The sequence below is a fragment of the Dipodomys spectabilis genome, unplaced genomic scaffold (genome assembly GCF_019054845.1).
Source record: "Dipodomys spectabilis isolate Male_0828 unplaced genomic scaffold, ASM1905484v1 ptg000017l, whole genome shotgun sequence".
In the NCBI taxonomy this organism is placed as follows: domain Eukaryota; kingdom Metazoa; phylum Chordata; class Mammalia; order Rodentia; family Heteromyidae; genus Dipodomys; species Dipodomys spectabilis.
Genome location: NW_024870694.1, coordinates 7495345 through 7510864, shown reverse-complemented (window position 1 = coordinate 7510864; position 15520 = coordinate 7495345). Strand labels below are relative to the sequence as shown.

The window sequence follows — 15520 nt, the reverse complement described above, 5'->3', positions numbered from 1 at the left end:
AATTAAATCATATAGTATATGGTCTTTTGCCACTGGCTTCTTTTCATTCAGCATAATAACTTGAAAGTTCATCAGTATTCTGACACATCATGACTTTGTTCTTTTTTCCTATTATTTTATTCTGATCTTCCTTTTCATGTTGTATACCAGTAGTAGAGCTTGAACCCAGGGCCTGGGTGCTGTCCCTTATCTTTTTTGCTCACGGCTAGCACTCTACACTTGAACCTTAGTTCTACTTCTTGTTTAGTTTGTTTGTTTTGTTTTTGGTGGTTAATTGGAAATAAGCATCTCACAGACTTTCCTGGCCCATTCTATCATCAAATCTCTATCTGATTTCTCAGTCTCCTGAGAAGCTAGGATTACAGCCACGAGCCACCAGCACCAGGCTTTAATTTTCCTTTTTAAAGACATACGTTTTATTTAGTGATTCATCCCACTTTTTTTTCTTTTCCTTTTCTTTCCTTATCTTTTCTTTTTGTCGGCCATGGGGCCTGAACCCTGGGCCTGGGTGCTGAACCTCAGCTCTTCTGCTCAAGGCTAGCACTCTACCATTTGAACCACTGTGCCACTCCTAGCTTTTTCTGCTTATGTGGTGCTGAGGAATTGAACCCAGGGCCTCATTCATGCAAGACAAGCACTCCGCCGCTGAGCCACCTTCCCAGCCCCTATTTCCACTTTTTGATTCATGAATATTAATGAGAACATGCATTTATATATTTTGTGAGAACATATATTTTTCATCTCATGTGCACAAATACTAAGCCTAGAAGTAGAATATGGTACTTTATATTTTAATGTTTTGAGGTACTAGCAAGTGTTTACAAGTACTAGCTGTATTATTGTACAGTGCCATACCACCAGCTGTATATGAAAATTCCAGTTTTCTTTAAAGCAGAAAAGTTTATAATTTTTATGAAGACTCGTTAATTTATTTTCTTATGTGCCTTTGGTGTTATACCTCACAGACAGTTATCTAATTCAAACCTGCAAGATTTTGTTTTTGAAGAGTTTTATAGTTTTAGCTCTTAAATTAGATCTTTAACCTATTCTGAGATATGTATGTGTCAAAATCTGATCCAGGGCCTTGCACATTACTAGCCAAACACTATATCAGCACCTCAGCACTATATCAGCACCTTATCCTGGTCCTGAGTTGGATTTTATATGTGATGAAATCATTCCGTTTCTTTTTGTTGTTGTTGTTTCCAATTCCTGGAATTCATTTTGATAAATATTATTTTATATGATTAGAGGCACATAGGCATTGTACTTTTGTGTTCTTCCCCTAAGCGTATCCTTTTGTGATCTCACTGTGTGTGAATGCCTAGAGCTATTTGTGGTTTTTTTTTAGACATGTGGCTGTCCATTTGTCCCAGCATTATTTGTCTTAGCACTGTTATTGGAAATCAAGTGACCATAGATGTGAAGGTTTATTTTTAGACTGTCAGTACTATAAAAATATATTCTATTTGTCCACATTCCCTGCATTATCTATCTATACAAGTAATATGTTGCATATAGACATATGCATTATGAATGATAGTGCATTTCTATTTTACTTTAATTCTGCAAGATCTATTAGATACCTCTATGTACCAGACATTGTGCTTGACATATCCATGTTACTTTCTTTTGGGAACCAAGCTATCCTCCCTCAAAGCCCATACTTCCTTTCAAAGATTTACTTTAGCAGTCTGTAGCATCTCTTTCTTAATGAGATGTGAAGTGATTTCCTGCCTTATTAAAACCTGTAGAGGCAATTGTAAATCCGTCTGATTTGTAGTACTTTCCGCAAGTTGTAGTTTATCCAATTATATAAATGCTTCAAAGTCTGAGTGCATTTTAGAGGACTTAGAAGAATGAACACTGGCCAGGGTGGTCCAATAACTATTGATGAAGATGAAATTAGTTTGTTTTTCAGGTTTTGTGTGTGTGTGTGTGTGTGTGTGTGTGTTCATCTGTCTAGTTGTTAGTTTTATACTAGTCCTGGTCTTAAAGTCAGGGTCTGGGCACTGTCCTAGAACTGTTTTACTCAAAGGTAGTACTCCATCATTATAAGCCGCAGCTCCACTTCCAGCTTTTTTTTTTTTTTTGTAGTTAATTGGAGATAAGAGTTTTATGGGCTTTCCTGCCTGAGCTAGCTTTCTTTCTTTCTTTCTTTGGCAAATATTGTTAAATTGTTATAAAAGTGATATACAGAGTGGTTACTGTTATGTAAGTCAGATAAAGAGCACATTTCATTTTGGACAGTGTCACTCATTCCCTCTCTCTCTCCCAGTTTTTCCCTCCTGTCCCCACCCACAAGTTGTATACTTTATTTTCAACAGTGTCTAATGAGTACCACTGCTGCATTTGTTCACCTCTTGTGTCCCTCCATTTCTATGTTCCCCCTTACCTTCCTAAAGACAGGTAAATGAACAAACAAGGTAAAAAGAAAAGAAAGTAGAAACAGCAAAGAAAAAAGCCCTCTTCTTTCCATTTCCTGCAGTTCATTTTGGTATATATATAATCAATCATATATGTATATATGTATGTACATATATATGTAGGTATGTATATGTGTATATGTATGTATATGCATATATGTGTGTGTGTGTGTGTGTGTGTGTGTGTGTGTGTGTGTGTGTGTGTGTGTGTGTGTGTGTGTGTGTGTGTTTGGGAGGAGGGCTGGTCCTAGGGTTTGCTCAGGCCTAGGTGCTGTCCCTGAGCCTTTGCTCAAGGCTAGCACTCTACCACTTGAGCAACAGCACCACTTCAGGCTTCTTCTGATTAGTTTATTGGAGATAAGAGTCAGGCTTCAAGTGGCTAGGATTATAGGCATATCTGGTACATAGACATTGTGCCTCTCAGCTGGCTTTGAACTATGATCCTCATATCTCAACTTCCTGAGTAGCTAGAATTACAGGTGTGAGCCACCAGTGCCCAGCAAAGTTATTTTTTAAAGTGGAAATATTTGGCACTTACCCCTATGCAACCTGAGTGGTTCAGAAAGTTGGTGAGTGTAGGTGCCAGCAGCAAGTTAACCCAGAGAAGAGCTGCCAGATGGAATGCCCATGTTCTCCTTTCAGATTTTGTTTTAGTAGCAGTTCCTTACCAGAGTAAAGTTTCAAACAGGAAATGATATTGACAGATAATGAGGTACTTTTGGGTTTAAGAATTAAAGGAGGGGCTGGGAAGGTGGCTCAGTGGTAGAGCGCTTGCCTTGCAGGCCTGAGGCCCTGGGTTCGATTCCTCAGCACCACATAAGCAAAAAGAAAAAAGCCGGAAGTGACGCTGTGGCTCAAGTGATAGAGCGCTAGCCTTGAGCTGAAGAGCTGAGGGCCAGTGCCCAGGCCCAGAGTTCAGGCCCCACGACCAGACCCAAAAATAAATAAATAAACAAGAATTAAAGGAGGCAAGACATGTGTGTGTGTGTGTGTATTTGCATATATATATATACATATTTTTATATATGTATATATATACATTTATGAGTGTGTGTATACATATTATGTGTGTGTGTGTGTGTGTGTGTACGTACACACACTAGTGGTGGTTTGTCTCTAGATAGGCATTATGCTCCTATCAATTGAAGGGATAGGCTAAAGAGCTGTAAACTTAGCAGATTTGATGATTATCTAAAATAATTAAAGATATTCCAATGTTTTAAATTGAGAACATTGGAAAGATAATTATACCAATGCTTGTACTGAACAAATGGCTTTAAAGATAATAATCTTTTATGTGCTTGTTAGCAAAATACTGAAGTTGATAATAAGAGGTGCTGGACTTAACCATTAAAGAGCTATCATGTCTGATATTCAGGAGCTTTTAACAAACACTAGACACAGTAGGGCTGATTTCTACCCATTGTTGCTTACTCACTCTAGAACACATTTTAAAATGAACTTTTCTGCTACTTAAAAGTTAGGTAGCTGGGGGGTTTGTTTTTCCTCTATGTATAAAAATACTGTACTTGGTCTTTACTTACTGGAGGTTTTTTGGGGGAAGGGGGCAGTGCTAAGGAACCTTTCACTCTTAGACAAATACTTTTCTACTTGAGTCACACCCTCAGGCCTTTTTTGCTTTATTTGCAGTTAGGAGCCCACATTTTTGCCAGATTTGGCCTCAGGCCACAATCCTCCTCCTTATACTTCATCCATTGCTGGGGTTTCAGGCGTGAGCCACTGTGCCTTGATGGTGGATTTTGAAAGGCTTTAAAAAGTCACCCAGAATTACGGTTGGGTAGTGTCATGATCAAAACTTGGTCAGTACAGATAAGTTTTAATGACCCAAGATGATTTTGACTATAAACATATAAATTTTGAATGTTTCTAAAATGTATTATGATAAAACTAATCCATCCTTAAAATTTTCTTTCAGGAATTGTTCCATCTTCTGTTGTCCTGACTTCTTTCCAAGTGATGTCAAGAGTTTTTCTAATATGGGCAGTAACACATAGTGTCAAAGAGGTAAGTAAAATGATAGTAGGAACAGCATCTTGTCTTCTGTACATGGTTGTTATGACTAAAGGTCATCTCAGAATAGCCAAGAGAAAGTTTACATGGTCTGTAGGACATGGGTCCAGATCTACAGTATTGCTAAAGATAAGACTGAGTTAGGGAGTTGGAGGTGTGGTTCAGTTAGTAGAGCAACAGCCAGTAAGCAAAAGCACCAGGACTGAGTTTGAGTCCTAGTCTTGGATCATAAAAAATAATAAAAGAATCAATAGTGAATTCCTGGAATAAATTCCCCTGGAGGTTTAGTGGGGGTATGGTCTGCAACTCACTTATATTTGTTTGCTCTTGTTTATACCTAACACTAAACTGGGTATCTACAGTAGGTAGATGGTAGTAGGTAGATGAGGTAGGAATGGAGAACATTGACTCACTTTTAGTGCACTGCTATCTTCATGGGACCAGGAGAAACAAATTTGTTTTCATCCAGCCCAGCAGGGCTAATAGAATTGCCAAGTGTGCTGTCTAGCTGTTCTGAGAGTGCTCCATACCAGGCTTCAAGTGGCAAACACAAGGAGGAAGACCAAGGACACTCACTGGAAGGATTTGGGAAAGAAAGCCATCATTACCATGAGTATAAATCCACAGCTGTCTTGGATTTTTGTTATGTTTTATTTTGTTTTTTGTTCTGGTACCAGGGCTTGAACTCAGTGCCTCATGCTCTCATTTGACTTTCTTGCTTATGACTGGTACTCTGTCACTTGAGGCGCTCCTCTAGTCCAGCTTTGTTGCTAGTTTAGAGATGGAATCTCGTAGATTTTTTTTTTTTTGCCAGAGCTGACTTGAATTGTGATGCTCCAGGTTTCAGCCTCTTGAGTAGATATGATTACAGGCATGAGCTATCAGTGCCCAGTCTGACTTTGGTTTTGTTTGTTTGGCAAAGGTGGGGGAAGGGGGTATTCTAGTCTTTCAAATTTAGTTATTTCTTGCTAATATCACCTTAAGGTATAGTAACTAGGTGCAAGAAAGATTCACTTTTCAATTTTTCAGTGACAGTGACTTTTCGCTAGCGTTATTGGATTCTTTGAAGTTCATGAAATTGTCTGCATTATTCTGCTGTGTTTTTTGTCCTCTATTATTCTTGAAGTCCCTGTCAGAACATTTTGTTTTTCAGGATTTGTTTTGACAGTTTCAATTATATTTCAAACTAAAGAGGTTTATTTAAAAAAACTTTTTTGTTGGCCTATGATATAAGTATAGAAAGTGCACATAACTAATGAGTTCTTAGCCAAAGTCTAATCAACTTTGATTAAAAGCTATTATTTTTGTTACATTCATATGGAATTTTTCAGATCCTGGGCTTTGTCTTCTAAGATCTCTTTTACTCATTGAAGATGTTTTAACTTTCCATGCAAAAAGAATGCAGTATAATTCGATATGGTATTACATTCAAGAAAAATAGGAAATTAATGCTAATATAACATATCGCCCTTTGTTCTCACTAATTTTTATGTTGTCAGGAAAGTTGTAATGCCATGTCATCTTTCTTTCACTTTGAATCTTTTCTATACATCATTTTTTAACCTATCTTCCTTCCTCCCATACTTTTGTTTTATATTATTTACCTTTCATTGTAATCAATAACTTATAATTTTATTTTCCAAGTAACCTAACATTTGTTCTTAGTAGTAACTCAATCGCATTTTTTTTCTTTTTTTTAATGGTGCTAGAGATCACACTCAGGGCCTCATGCATGCTAGATGGGTATGTCTTAACGAAACTATACCCTCATCCCTCATCTACATTCTTAAGTATATAGTTATGTATTTTCAGTAAAATACTATGAGGCAGGGACTGTTCAGACACTTTGCCAACATAGATAATAATGATCCAAATTCTAATTTTCCAGCTGCTTCTGTGGCCACTCTTATTAACATGTCTCCAAAAGAAGGCAAGAAGTACCTAAAAACTGCTAGAAATTTAAATTAAGCAATTCTGCTGGCATATATCTATGCCAGTACTGAGGTCCTGGGGTTAGAACTCAGGTCCTCATATTTGATGCCCTTACCCCACATAGTGTTCTTTTATGACTTCACCCATGGGCTTCTGTGATACCTTGCTCACCAGGATATTAAAGAAAAAAAACCTGTTCTCTGTAATCAAAAGGTTTTTCTTGACGTGAATAGGAAATATCTCTCCCACCTTTTTTCCTTTAGAGACCATATACAGGGCCAGATAGTACAGGTTTGTAATCCTAACTGTGAAGGAAGAGTAGAATAAGAGGCTCATGGTCCAAAGGCAGCCTGGGAGAAAGCAGAAAGAAAAAGAGGACATGGCTCAAGTGATAGATCACAAGTGTAAGGCCTCAAGTTCAATCCTTAGTGCTTTCACAGGAAAAAAAAGAAAAGACATCTATAAGAACAAAAAGAAGCTGTGCTATAACAGTCATGTTGGGAGCATGAAAATACAGGAGGTAATCAGCAATTCTTGCCCACCTATTTCTTCCCCAAGCTTTCTCTTTTATCTCAAACCTCTATCAACTCTTACCAGCACCAGGCCTCTTCTGATATGTGTTCCCTCACTCTGTCTGAGTCTGGTTCTCTGTCTTGTTGAAATCAGACAGGAGTTCACTTTTCACAATGAACTGCAAGAATACACCTCTGTCTGTCATGACTCCTCTTCATAAACAGAAGAGCCCATAGGGTACATATGACTTAAGAGTTTGTGTTAGCTCCAGATTGCTGGCACATAAGGAGCATTTTCTTATTTTTCTCTTGGGTCGGCAGTCTTTGGAGAAGCCACCCTAAATCCTCTACTTAATGTCTTAAAGTTGGTCTCCACAGTGTGCTCAAGTTCTTTCCCACCTTCTGAGGTTGCCTCTCTCACTCCTACTGACTGCATATGCTCCTTACCCTAATGGACCTGTGCCATGAGCACAGCATGGAAAGGAAAGGCAGGAAGAGCAGTTTATACCTCTGTCCTCAGTGAGGAGGGGAGATACCACATCTGAAAATGAGTTACTCTCCTGTGCCTGGACCATAGCTATAACGTTTTTGTGGCCCCGCACCCATTTACCACTGTGACATCCCATCCCAATTAACAAAATCCGTTGAGTTGCACTCAGTATCCTCTGATCTCCTTGAAAGCAGAATGTCTAAAATTCTCCCATCCACTTCCATCTATTTCCTTACTTTCTATTTTGAATAGTTCTGTAGGTGGATTTACATCACCTTTACTTTTAAAATTAGCTCTACTCTTAAAGATAGAAATATTTCAGTAGTCGATTATTAAGCTGACACTGAAACTTTAGACAACTCTTGGGCAAGTGAGTGGTTACACTGGTGCCACTTCCTCATCTGTTAACCATGGGCACATAAGGATGGTGGTACTCATCTCATTGTCAGATGGCTCCTTTTGCACAATCAATATTTAGTATGGGTGATTTGTGCAAAGAAAGAATGGCTAGTTTTCTTTCAGTGTTTTTCAGTTTATCCATTTCCAGTATTTTCTTTTACTGTGTATAGAAATTTCAAACCACTAAAAGATATTTAGATCCATTAGGTTGGATGTAGTTTTGCTTCTGTCATCCCATGTTGTCTTTCTCTCCCACTGTCTTATTTCTTTTTTAGCTCTCAGAAATCTCCACTCGGACCTTAATTGTTCAAAATTGGTGCCTTCATATATTGATTAACCTGATTATGTGTTTAACTGATGGAACCCAACATTATCAGCCTTTCATACAGAGCAGAGTCTTTTTTGTCAGTTTATAGTTGAATGGTTTTTCAACTCAGCAAAGTCACAAAATTGGTTAGATGATTCTTAACATCGTCACCATGGACTTTTGCCCCCAACCAAACACTTGAAAGTGTCTCAGGGCATTTTCTTTTGCTCTCACCCCAAGGGCTAAAGGCTGACATATACCATTTCTAGTTGTCAATTTCTGCTTGAGAAGGGGCAGCTACCCCTGTAAATTTCCTGGGAGGCTGTACAGTTGTCTTCATCTTGAGAAATCTCACTTGGGGAGGGCCTGGTATGTCAGGCCCTCTACCAGCTCCACAGGAAAAGTGTCCCACCATTAGGTTCCTGGACCCAGAGCTGGTCTTGCTTTGGCATACCCATTCCAGACTGTCCTGGAGGTTACCTAGTCCCTTCAGGCTTCAGGAGTGATCAGCTTCTTTTCCTTCCAGGGAAAGGAAACCTCTACCCATTTAATTCATGTTCTATATCCATCCATGCAGTCTCTGAATTGCTCCTATTTTGATAATGAAATTTTTGACAAAGAAGCTAATTGTTGAAACACATCCTCAATCATAAGGCATGTCAATACTATTGTATATGTAAATCACATGTGATGAATATCTTACATCTATATGTATTTTATATATATATATATATATATATATATGTATATATATGGTTACTTTTAATAGTGGGCAGCCTGTTCAGGACTAGTTCTAACAGTCCTAGAACTAACAAAGATGCCTGATTTTTTGCCATTAGGAAACTGTCAGAAAAGGAACAAGAATGAAGGAAGAAGAGTGATAGAAGAAAAAAGTTGTCATCTTAGGCTTAAAATGATGGTTTTCATGTAAATCTCATGAATGTATTTAACTCATGATTGCAAGCTAGAAGCTGGGTGGTTTCAGTTTTAATTAATTGTTTCAGTTTGGATTCAGAAACAATTTGCAGAAACAAAGTTCTTTTTTTTTTTTTTTGGTGTCAGTTGTGGGGCCTGAACTCTGGGCCTGGGCGCTGTCCCTCAACTCTTCAGCTCAAGGCTAGCGCTCTACCACTTGAGCCACAGCGCCACTTCCGGCTTTTTTCTTTTTGCTTATGTGGTGCTGAGGAATCGAACCCAGGGCCTCATGCATGCAAGGCAAGCACTCTACCACTGAGCCACCTTCCCAGCCCCACAGAAACAAAGTTCTGTGTCATAAAACTGTACCTACAAGTTGTATTATCAGTGGAGACTCATCAGTGAGTTCAAAACAGCTTTATCTTTTCTTTCTTTCTTTCTTTTTTTCTTTCTTTCTTTCTTTCTTTCTTTCTTTCTTTCTTTCTTTCTTTCTTTCTTTCTTTCTTTCTTTCTTTCTTTCTTTCTTTCTTTCTTTCTTTCTTTCTTTCTTTCTTTCTTTCTTTCTTTCTTTCTTTCTTTCTTTCTTTCTTTCTTTCTTTCTTTCTTTTTGTCAGTTATGATGTCTGATCTCTGGGCCTGTGCGCTGTCCCTCAACTCTTGAACTCAAGGCTAGCACTCTATCACTTGAGCTACAGCACCACTTCTGGCTTTTTCTGCTTTTGTGGTTCTAAGGACTCGAACCCAGGGCCTCATGAATGCAAGGCTAGTACTCCACCACTGAGCCACCTTCCCAGCCCCATATCCATGATTTTTAAATGGAACACTTTTTAATTCTATGCCTGTGTAGAAAGATGTTGGTTACTACCAGGTGCAAAAGGCTCACACCTATAAATCCCAACTACTCAACAGGCTGAGAATTGGAAGATATCAGTTCAAAGCCACCCCATGTAGAAAATTGTGCGAGATTCCATTTTTGAAATAATAAAAAGCTAAGCTGGAGGTCTGGTTCAAGTGGTAGAGAGCAGCCAAGCAAGACTGTTATGTAAGAAGTTCACGTCCTAGTGCCAGTACACACACACACACACACACACACACACACACACACACACACACACACAGAGAAAGATGTTACAATATTCTTCTGAATTTCTTTTGTAAGTGTTCTGTACCCTAGCACTGTCCAATAGGACACTGTCATGATGCAAATGGTCTGTGTAACAGTATTGTTTAGTACAGTAGCTGCTAGCTCTGTGTGAACACAGTGAACTCTTAAAATGCTGTTAGTATAAAAACAGGACTGAAATTTAATTTAGTTTTTTTTTTGGGGGGTGGGGCTTGAACTCTGGGTTCGGGTGCTATTCCTGCACTCTTCAGCTCAAGGCTAGTGCTCTACCGCTTGAGCCACAGCACCACTTCTGGTTTTCTAGTGGTTTATTGGAGATAGTCTCACAGATTTTTCTGCCCGGGCTGGCTTTGAACCGTGATCCTAAGATCTTAGCCTCCTCAGTAGCTAGGCAGGTGTGAGCCACCGGTGACCGGCTTTAATTTAGTTTTAAATAGCCATACATGAATAGAAGTTACATTTAGGATAACATAGCTCTTGCTATTAGCTAGAAGTTGGCTATCAGCCAAGAAGTTTTTCATGTATGTTCTTTCTAATGTGTATATGTGAGTGGATACTTTTGTTTGTTTTGTTTGTTTGTTTTGTCTGTCATGGAACTTAACTCAGGGCACTGTCCTTGAGGTCTTTTACTCAAGGTGATCATTCTACCACTTTGAGCCATGGTGCCACTTCTGGTTTTCTGGTGGTTAATTGGAGATAAGAGTCTTGCATACTTTCCTGCCCCAGTTAGCTTCGAACCATAATCCTTAGATCTCGGCCTCCTTAGTGCCTAGGCTTACGGGCGTGAGTCACCAGCACCCAGCTATGCTGTGCTTCTTAAATCAAGAAATTGTCCGTAGATAGATCCTGATGGTAAGTATGGGGTGACAGTGGTGCTACTCTCCTCATCTGTACAGAAGGACAAGTTGGTATTCCTAATGGTGAGTCTTAGGACCTAACAGGCCTCACCTTTCAAAACTGGGTTTGCTGTGATGGCATGCCCCTGGTTCACCTTTGAGAACCATGTCACATGCTGCCTTTCTCTGATTTTAGTTGAGCAGTGCCATAACATATAGTCAGTGTTATTATCTTGATGAGTTGAAGAGTCTTGTTTTCTACTGTAAAAATGAGGTGATTGGCATGCATCGTGAGCATTGCTAGAATATGTTAGCAAAGCTAAGTTAAGAGTTCTTACCTCTAAACTGCCTTGAAGTAGATTTGCCTCCTAGTACATTGAGTGGCACTTATAAAATTATTTTTAATTTTCTTTTTTATTGTTATTATAAAGGTGATGTACAGAGGGGTTACAGTTATATAAGTCAGGTAATGAGTACATTTCTTTTTGGATAAGGTTGAGTGGCATTTGTTCAAGTGTTGGTTAACATTAACTTAAAAATTTTAATTTGTGGAAGAAGGAACTACTTCTTTTGACCTGCTTCTTTACTAAAGCAGTCCTTCATATTCTGTAACTTTTTCAAAATAAATTTATTTGAAGCATGAATATGGGGTACCAGACAATTTAAAAATATACATAGTTGGCCAGTCATGATGTCTCGTTCCTGTAATCCTTGCTGCTCAAGAGGTAGAGATGTTGGGCAGGATTATGGTTCCAGGTCAGCCCAAGCAAAAATGTTAGCAAGATCTATCTCAACATGGTTGTACATGCCTACACTATAATTGCAGCTATTCCCGATGCATAGAGAGGAGGATCTCGGTACAAAGCCAGCCCGGGACAAAAATGTGAGACTTTATCTGAAAAAATAAAGCCAAAAAAGCAAGAGGCATGGCTTAAGTGGTAGAATTTGAACCCCAGTACCACCAGAAAATAAAATACACACACTTAATGAGAATGCTGTACCTTCGACTTCCTGAGAATTGCCCTTCACGGTGGATGCAGTCAAGCAACTGGCATCACTGGAAATTGTAAGGACCACGGGAGAACCCAAAGAAGTTACCACCTCCCTGCTCTTATACAATATATATAAACTATGTATTCATGTCTTGTGGGAACTAGGTTCAGTAATCATTTTTTACTTATCCATGTCAAAAATCCTTACACTCAGAAGCTCTCGTTGTAAACTGTGATATATCATAAAAAGTAATTAGGTATATTACTAAGTTGTCTGAATTTTCCAGAGAGAGGATCCTTTCAAGTCTGGAGTAAAGCCTTGGTGCACTTCGGGAATTTGTACGACGTGACTTGGTACACATGTGGATATGCGTGTGTGCATGCTCGGGGCATGTTTTGCCTGAAGTGAGGAGAAAAACTAATTTGTTAGCTTGACACATGACAGGGTTTTAACTTTGGTTTTCTTCAGATTGCTGCGATAATGTTTGTTTTTTAACAGGACAAATATCTGCCCTTTGCTTCAGCTTATTGCAGAGTAACACAAAACTGGAAGGTAGTTGTGCATCCTTTTGCCCCTTTCCTTAGTAATGCTTTTTTGCTGGGTCAGGTTTAGGGGACCTTCTGTTGAGTTCATTACTTCAAAGAAAAGTATGTGTAAACATTAATCAAACTTTTAAATAACTTTTTAAATGACTTAAATAGCATTTTGCAGTGTTTTCAGGCATGTTGCATTACATCTGTGTAGCAGCACTTTACCATGTATAGCAGAAGCTAAAGAAACACTTGGACACTGGAGGTGTGAGCCTCGCAAGAGCAGCCAGTGGGCCTCCACCAGTGGTAGCCTGCCAGACTCACTGCTGTTAGGCAGTCTAGATTTTTTAAAGAAAGACAGAAATCCAGATTTTTTTTTTTAAATGTAAAATCTCACAGTTTTTTAAGAACTGGTTCAAATATTTTTAAAGCATCTTACAAACCCAAACAGCATCTCTGGATGGGGACCATTGGTCACTGTTCTTTATTTTTACTCCAGGAGATGATATTTATTGCCTTTGTAATTTTTATAGTTACCACACTGTCACAGAATGAAAAGAACCATGTGATTTCACAATAGATACTTGCCAATTTTGTAAGGGGGGGTTGACATTTTAGTTACATGATTGGCAATGATGTTGCTCGGATCCTCTGTTAGGGGAGGTGAGAGACTCAAGGAAGACTAAGGAAAAAAGCTGGGAAAGTTAACAGACATGTAGTAGTCATCAAGGAGGGGAAGTAATGGCATATCTTAGCAATATTGAAGTAATGAAAACAACAAATACCTTATTGTTGATAATGAAGCCAAAGATTGTTGAATCCTAACAGTGACTAGCATAGAAAATTGGAACTCAGTAAATAGTAAATGAACTTTTCCTTTTCTGGAATAATAATAATAACTGCTAATTGATTAAGCATGTTGTAAGTACTGATGTACTTATTCCAATCCTGCAACAACTGTGCAAAGGTAAATACTTCCAGCTGATTCAGATAAGGTAAGTAACTTGTTCTGGGACCGCTAGGCAGAAAGTACCAAGGTCTGTTTCATTCCAGATTGCATTTGATTGGATAGGGGCCAGACAGAATGACCAGCTAACCTACATGGGCTTCCTACCACCTCTCCTTTAGTTTTCCCCAGAACAGGGTAAACAACACTAAAGTTGGGCAAATGAGAACCTCTAAGCATTCAGAGCTGCACATCTGGCTGTGTAAAATGTAGACTCAACACACACTGCTCGTTGACTGCTTGCTTACATGTTTCTTATTATATGTTCAGAAGAGTTGATTTCCTTAGCTGTTTTGATGGGCCAAAGTCATTTACATTTAAAAAAAAAAAAAGTCATACTAGAGTGGTGGTGACACCAGCCTGGGCTATATACAACGACCCTGTCTCGAACAAATAGTTCTTAGTTGTCATTATGTTATGGTAATAGCTTTTAACCAATTTTCTTTCAGCTTAAACAAGTTTTTTAAAAATCTATTATTGTTGCATAGTTTTCTATCTACTATATAGGATTAAAAATATTAATTATTTAATATAACCACAGGTGCTGGTGGCTCATGCCTGTAATCCTAGCTACTCAGGAGGCTGAGATCTGAGGGTTGCAGTTCAAAGCCAGCCCAGGCAGTCCGTGAGACAATTAACCACCAGAAAACCAGGAGTGGTGATGTGGCTCAAGTGGTAGAGCACTCGCCTTGAGCTGAAGAGCTCAGGGACAACACCCAAGCCCAGAGTTCAAGCCCCACAACCAACAAAATAAATAAAAATAAAGTAACATAGCCTACATTTTCTTTAAAAAGGGGGAGAGTGTTTTCTGGTTTGTTTACCTGTCATGGTTCAATAAATATTAAATCATAAGGAATACTTTATACATCAGATTGTCCTGTAAAGAATGATTAATAGTTAACCAAATACCTTGTATGTGTGTGTATGTTCACACCTGCCAGTACTAAGACTTGAAGTCAATGCCTAGCTGCTATTCCTTAGCTTTTACGCTCAAATCAGGCACTCTACCACTTGAACTACAGTTCCACTTCCAGCTTTTTGGCAGTTGATTAGGAGATAATAGACTCACAGACTTTTCCTGTCCAGGCTGGCTTCAAACCATGGTCCTCAGATCTCAGCCTCCTGAATAGCTCGTATTACAGGTGTGAGCCACTGGCACCCAGCTCAGACATCTGTTAACCACCATGTCAGTATTCATAGCATTTCTGTATCTTTCTTTTCTTTTTTTTTTTTTTGTCGGTCGTGGGGCTTGAACTTGGGGCTTGGGTACTGCCCCTGCACTTTTATGCTCAAGGCTACCATTTTGAACCACAGTGTCCTTGCAGTTTTCTGGTGATTAATTAGAGATGAGTCTCAGAGACTTTCCTGCCCAGGTTGGCTTTGAATTGTGATCTTCAGATCTCAGCCCCCTGAGTAACTAGGATTATAGGCATGAGCCACCAGTGCCCTTGACTTGTATCTCTCTTAGGAAAGATAAAACTTCTTTTAAATAGATAGCCAAGTAACATTTTTGTTCAAAAAGGCTTAATTGGGATGCCCAACCAGGCATCCACAAGGCTTTGCCCCTCCTCCCATGTTGCTCCACATAGGCTTGGATGTCTGTCCTGCTTTCATTGGCCTAAGAGGTAGGGTACCTGAAAAGGGAAACACTTGCCACCCTCAAAGTACAAGTGCAGTACAAGTCAGAAGCAAACTGCTGGCAGTTAACAAGGCTGATGAGGCAGAGGGAAACAGCACACTCGGACCACTGGTCTTGCCTCACCCTCATCCAGAAGTCACTCCAGTCTGTTGCAGTCTTCCAGGTCTGGTTGATAACCCTCATGGAGTGGTTCTGGAAGGTGCTGAGAGTTAAACATACAAACTGATTAGAAGAGTGCCTGGCACTAAGTGCTCAGTAAGTGTTTACTATAGATTAGCTACAATGTCACTGATCTTTTCAAAACTTTGTATTGACAAATTTGTTTTAACTATTTTGAAATCTTTTCTATGTCCTGAGATTATAACAAATATAATTGACTTC

General features: G+C 39.0%; 1 protein-coding gene across 1 annotated transcript in view; it reads left to right on the top strand.

Annotated features, from left to right (window-relative positions):
- The window catches only part of Hacd2 (3-hydroxyacyl-CoA dehydratase 2), a 78633-nt gene that overhangs the window by 41381 nt on the left and 21732 nt on the right, over positions 1-15520 (top strand). Inside the window, exon 4 of the mRNA XM_042667757.1 lies at positions 4363-4451. Coding sequence (XP_042523691.1) covers positions 4363-4451 — 89 coding nt within the window. The remainder of the gene's footprint in view (positions 1-4362; positions 4452-15520) is intronic.